Source organism: Centruroides sculpturatus, unplaced genomic scaffold, assembly GCF_000671375.1.
Source record: "Centruroides sculpturatus isolate CEXI.00-Female unplaced genomic scaffold, Cexi_2.0 scaffold483, whole genome shotgun sequence".
In the NCBI taxonomy this organism is placed as follows: Eukaryota; Metazoa; Arthropoda; class Arachnida; order Scorpiones; family Buthidae; genus Centruroides; species Centruroides sculpturatus.
In genome coordinates, this window is record NW_019384741.1 from 297,931 (window position 1) to 304,551 (window position 6,621).

A 6,621-nucleotide genomic window follows, 5' to 3' on the forward strand; every position below is an offset into this window, starting at 1 on the left:
TTAATTACCTGATAATATAAATAGAAGCGGTGTCTCTGATATCTGGGGTTATACTATAAATATAGGCTATAATTATGAAACTTGTGTAATTAATCACTAAAAAGCAACGGTTTTAATCCGTATAGTAGATTATAATGTATATAAATATGTTTTATCACGTTTAATAGTGTAAAGATGTCCGTAAAAAGCGTTCTGCTGTTGATTACCATGGTCTACGCGGATGCGAGTGTGATAACAACGTTCTATAAAGAAGAGAATGCCAAGAAGATGGTGGAAGTGATACGTGTGGAAGGAATCGTTTCAGATTGTTATTTATACGGCGACAAGTAAATACTTTTATTTCCTCGTTACTCCGCGTTCGTATGATAATAATCGATGTATAATTTCTTAGCTGGATCATCGAGCAAATGCTGGACAACGTTCCTAGTAACTTAACTCGAACGGTGTCCGAGGAGGAGTTGAAGAAACGGGTGGATAATTGCACTTCGTTGCTCCTGAACAACCTCCAGAAAGGCTTTTATCACGCGTTGAAGACGCCATTCGATGGCATTCGAAAATTTTTCCGGAGATTTTTGATATTTCCAGGTAGGCCTAAGTCGCGATATCTTTTCCAATCAGTAAATTAGAGATAAAGAATAAACACGTTTTAGGCACGAAATGGTGCGGAGCCGGAAACATCGCGGACGATTACGAAGATTTAGGATCCGCGCGTGAAGCCGATAAATGTTGCAGAGTTCACGATCATTGCAACGTCAGTATTTCCGGATTCGGAGAAGATTATCAACTGAAAAATAAAGATTTCTACACCAAGTAAGGGAATTTCGAAGGAAATTGCGTAATTTAAAAACTTTTCTTGTATTAAGATGCAAATTTTCTACGAAATCAGAAGTCACTGCGATTGCGACGACACATTTTTTTCTTGTCTGAGCCGTGCCGATACTTCGACTTCCAAAACCGTGGGGAATACATTCTTCAACATTTTGCAAATTGAATGCTTCAAGGAAGAATATCCCATAGTCAAATGCTTGAAAACCAGCGGGTAAAATTTTAGAAAACATTTATATTTTATTGTATTTTTACCGTTATAATATTTTAATAAACCTTTTAGAATTAGAAGAAGATGTCTAAAGTACCGGCTAAACAGGAAAAAACCGAAAAAATATCAATTCTTCGATGCTAAGCCGTTCGAAAAGAAAGATAATTGATGATATCTCTACAGAGAAAATGGAATTTACAAGAAAAATAAAAATTCCATCGGATACTTTGATGGAATTTTTCCTATCGATTGACATTACAAAAGAATTGCAGGGGACCTAAATGAAAATTTTGAATAAAAGTGAATTTACTTATATTTGTAAATTATTTAAATTTTAAACATTTAAACCGAGAGTTTTTATTAAAATTAAATCTTGCGCATCAAATGAGAAAATGGCGTCACCGATAACGTCACGTTTGAAGATATTTGCCAAAATGAATAACGCGACGTCGTCTCTTACACACGTTTCCTTCACTTCTTACACACACGTCAAGCTCTAAACGTATCTTTTAAAATTAAAGTAACGAATTATAAATTAAAAACCTGTAAATATAAAATTAGTTATTAAAGGCGAATATTTTCGATAAAAAATGACGTCAAATTAGCCAAATTAGCGGTTAGGTTAGGAAATAGCCTAAATATTTACAAAACTATCCTCTATTTAGCCACGAAGAGGTATTCGAAGGGAAACTGCTAGGCACGAATATTCTAAATGTTCATCTTTGAAATTAAGAATACGACGAAAAGATATTCAATTTATTTTGTAAATAAATTAACCGGAGCACCTCCACGTACCATTTCATGGTAATTGAATAAAAAATTAAAATATTTAAAAAATAATTCTATCAAACTCTTACTTCCGTTAGACTATAATAAGATAATAATGGAATTATTTTATTTTTAAATTTAAATAATAATAGGTCTTTAATTTGATGAAGTATTAAGTAAAAGTAGTGATTATCAAAGGACAATTCCCAGACCATACGCATTTTTTGTATTGGATTGAAGTTGAGAAGGATGAAGAATACGTTTTCGCCAATTCGAGAAATGGTGAATTATTTGAGAAAAACGACGAAAGATACGGCGTAATTTGTATATTTTGCGTCGTTGGTTATTTAATAAACGCGCGCGCGAGTGACCCCAAATTATCGCTAAACTCTCCTAGTATTTGACAGTATAAAAGGATGACGTGTTACCAGAATGGGCTGGGCCTTCGAACGGCGACTCTTCCTTCTTCCGCGTGTCGTTCGTAGAATAACTTGGGAGGGCGATATTCGTTCTCGTTCTCTGACGTTTCGATTTCATAAAGCGTAATAAAGACATCAAAACGTGACGTCGAATCGTTTATTCCTACCATTGGACGGGAGAGAGAAAAGAAGCAAACTTATTTAATCAATAAGAAGGCGAAACGTGTCTCTAAAGTTTAATCCGCTGATATCGCCGTGTACGGTCCGCCATTTTGAAAATTTTATTTATATTTATCGTCTCTCGTGGGGTTATTTTTAGTCACTCGATACATTTTTTACTATTAAATTTTGCTATTCTGTCTCTTATTAAACTTTCTATAATACATAATATTATAAAGCATAATTATGAGCATTTTTTTAAGTAAAGAAAGAACTACGATTTTATTAATGTTAATTTATTATGACTATAATCTATCAATAAGACTTTAAATTAACAGCGGGTTTTGAAAAATATAAAATAAGGAAATTATATGAAAAAGGAAAATGGAAAATGGGTGCGAATAAAAGTTTATTCGTTTGAACCGAGAAACGGATTCAATCTCTAATTTTATCGGCGAGTTAAATCAGTATAAAAAGTCCTATTAATGGATTTTAGTCACGATAAACTAATATTAATAAAATAACATTTAAAGGACTAGAAACTTTAATTTAAAAAGAAATAATAAACGTAGACGACACAAATAGACGTTATTACGTTTATAATTAGGCTACCGTGAATATATTCGCTACAATTAAAATTAACTATATTTCGATATCGATAGCAATTTTTCTATTTTATAGAATTTATTTATTTATTGTTTCAAAATATAAACAACGAAAAGACAATTGTCACGCGTACACATTTTACGTTAAAACAATAAATTCGAATTTATGGTTTAATTAAAAACTTATTGTATTATAAAAATAAAACCGCAAATTCGATTGGCTTATTAAATTATAAAATATATTGCTTAATAATTAATAATTATACGTATAAATAACATTTAATTTTGGAGTTTTACGCGTAGACTATATCCACTCTATATAACGGATCATAAAAAATGCTACAATAGATCAGTCGAGAGCGTTAATAATTTATTAAACTTTTGTAAAATTTATAATTTACTTATAATTTTACACTTATTTTTCGTTCTTTCGTTATTAAATGCAGTTATATACCCTATAAATATGCATAAATTGCCGCAATCTTTCAGATATGATATCAATTCAGATTCTACTTGTACAGCCAGAAATTATTCAATACAGTACTTGCGGTTTATCTCTACTTGTTTTATGTAGGAATATATTATTTTTTAAATTATTATTTAAAGCATATACGAATGAAAAACGATCTACTTACCCGCTTCATCGCTAGACATTTTAAGTAAATTCGTATCTCAAACGTCAACAAACATCAAAACCTTCGTATACTCTTTAAAAAGTGCGGAATTTTTAGCATTAAGTAATAAAACGAAACCTAAAACTTTATAAAGATCTAAAAATACCAACAATAAACGCGACATTATTCTTATTTCAAATGAATATTAATAAAATAATGAAAAATATCGCGTAACAATTTCTCCTCCCTGACCGGAAATGGAACTGTAAACACGCCGCAGGACGATGCGATCCAGAAAAATTTCCACCCTTTAATTTTACGCGTTAACAGGGAATCAAATAGGCACAAAATACAAAGAAATAAACTTAAATATTTCTTAAAATTTAATTTTTCGATTTAGAGTACAAAAATGTTTCGGAAAACAAAGAAAATTAAGTAGGCGCTTACAAACATCAACAGTTGAAGTAAAAATAAAATTACACAACGAAATAACATCAAACAATATATATATTTGCAGTCTTTAGCAATTTCGTTAATATTTAAATTGTAATTAATGGATGGATACGAAAGATCTCTATTAAAGATGTCGGAGAACGTCACTAGATTACGAGTTACGATTGTTACTTTTAATGTTGAATAAGGCTTAATTTAAACAAGATTTGTTACAGAATACCCGGCTATCTCTTGTTTAAACGACATTTTAAAACGAATTCGCACTTATTTTAGTAGAAATCGCGTGAGAGCACGGAAAGTCAATCTCGCACGAACCAGAGGATTTCAAATGCAATAACAATCCTTTAATTTCTACTTTGCACGAAATTAAAATAGCGATGCTCTTATCTTCCACCCACAAAATCGGAAAAAATAAAATAATCCGAGTATTAATTTTCGTATAGATTTAATTAAATTTTCATCGCCTTACAGAAACAAAGATATAAAATATCACGCTATAAAATAGAAAAGTTTTCCTCTAGCAGTATAGAACTTTCATATACAGTACTAAAACATTCTGTCTTAGTGGACATTACAGTAAGACTATATTGAAGCTTTGTTTTTACTTAAACTTGGTAGCTTCGTTTCAATTTTTAATAATTAGAAAAATTATAAAGTTTTTATTTAACTTTTTACTTTATTTAAAAAATTTTAGTAAGCTTAAATTGGCATATTTAAACTTATATAAATATACTTTTACGCAATTCAATAATGCGCTTCGAAGGATGCCACGAATTGAAAGAAAAGAAGTTTGCTAGTTGTCAACACTCGGCCATTTCGCCTGTTTAGTTTGATGGTTCTTTATTTGTTCAGTCGATTTCCTGGTTAAACTTTGTTTTACGTCACTTTTTGATGGATGAGATCGTCGCGTGACAAAACGGGCGAACCTTTCGTCCACACGTCGCCACGTCATCCTCCGGGGCCACATTTTTGACAATAATTTCCGACTACTCTTCGGCTCTAGGTACAGTACATCGTATTAATGTTTAAAAGCCCCGCATTATAATCAGCCTGATGGCAATTTAGGCGATACATTTACAAATATTCGTTAATATGGCGGTCGAAATTTCGTAATAAGACCGAAACGTCCGTCGAATACGAAAAATGAGAGAACGGATTTCCCAAATATAGGCAATTCATTCTTCACTTATGTGTTAAATACGAAATAATATTACGTCTCGAAAGAAATTATTAGAATGTCGAGAAATAATTTTAATAGCATTTCAATATTATTTAATATAGAAATAAAATAAAATTGAATACTAATTTCGTACGGGTTGAAGAAAGAGAACGAGACGCGTCGGCAGTAAGACGACGAGAAAAAGGAAGAAAAAGAGAAATAAATTAGAATGGGATAATTATAGAAGTGACGATAGCCAAAGGTAAAATTCTAATGAGACAGTTACGGGAAAAGAAGAGAGGAGATACGAGGGACAAAAATCTATTAATTAAGACTTGAAAAAAGGCAGTCTTTGTTTCTCCAAATTCATCATCTAAATGGGGACGATTTGAAAGACAATCTTGAAACATTAAAAGCGAGAAATAACGCAGTATAAGAGATGCGGGCCTATCCGAAACACGTGAAACTTTAAAGAGTATTCTCCAGATTTTAACTAAATTGTAGACATTTCAAACGTAGGCTATACATGAACGTCCCTCTTGATAACAAGAAAGACGTTCTCCCCGAGTAAAAGTTTTATCGCAGCGTAAAAGGTGATCATAACCGATGAATATAGGCACAAAGATGTAAAATTTTATGTTACTACGAAAGTTGTTTAGTTACTGGTAATTAACTCGGGTAGATCGAACAGATAAATGCTGCTTAACAATCTGAAATTAATTTTTAAATTTTTTTTAAGTTGTTGGCAGCGGGATTAATTGGAAACAATTGCACACGATTATTAGAATATTTATCTTTATTCTGCGAAAAGAATTATTAAAAAAATGTTTTCAGTTTTTCATACGAAAGTTACTGTATATTCTGTAATAATTAATAAATGTATTTACTGTGTATTTAATTGATTTCATTCAATAACTATTTTAAAAATATTTACATAAAATGTGTGCTTTTGTGCTACAAAATAAAATTATTCCTTTTATTATGAATAAATAGATAATAAATAAATAAATACATTATAATTATTATATTATTTAATATGATTTTATATTACAATTAAATTAAAATTTGGATAAATATTATTATTTTATACAATATAAAGCTTAAATAATAATATTATTTCTATTATTCGCGTATTTAATATTATTTTAAAATACGTTAAAGTGTTTCTATATAAGCAATTTTTAAAAATTAACTTTACATCACTTCCTAACAGTTCTATTTCTGTTTTTATTTCGAAAATTAATAAAATAATTAAAATTTGAAAGACCGAATACTTAGAAGAAAGACGCAGAAAAAGTAAAGAAATTAAAAATTAAATAAATTATCAAGTATACTTTTAAAATAAGTTACGGATAAAAGTTGCTCCAACTTTTACCTATTTCAATTATAAAACGAATGATAATAAGCA

General features: G+C 30.3%; 1 protein-coding gene across 1 annotated transcript; it reads left to right on the plus strand.

Moving 5' to 3' along the window:
* The first annotated feature begins 201 nt into the window (after nt 1-201).
* Nucleotides 202-1,286, plus strand: LOC111628393 (phospholipase A2-like). Its single transcript, XM_023372169.1, has 5 exons — nt 202-326; nt 392-585; nt 651-810; nt 887-1,039; nt 1,109-1,286. Exons 1-5 carry the CDS (start codon nt 208-210, stop codon nt 1,203-1,205), a joined length of 723 nt encoding a protein of 240 aa, XP_023227937.1. The 5' UTR covers nt 202-207; the 3' UTR covers nt 1,206-1,286.
* The last annotated feature ends 5,335 nt before the right edge of the window (nt 1,287-6,621 follow it).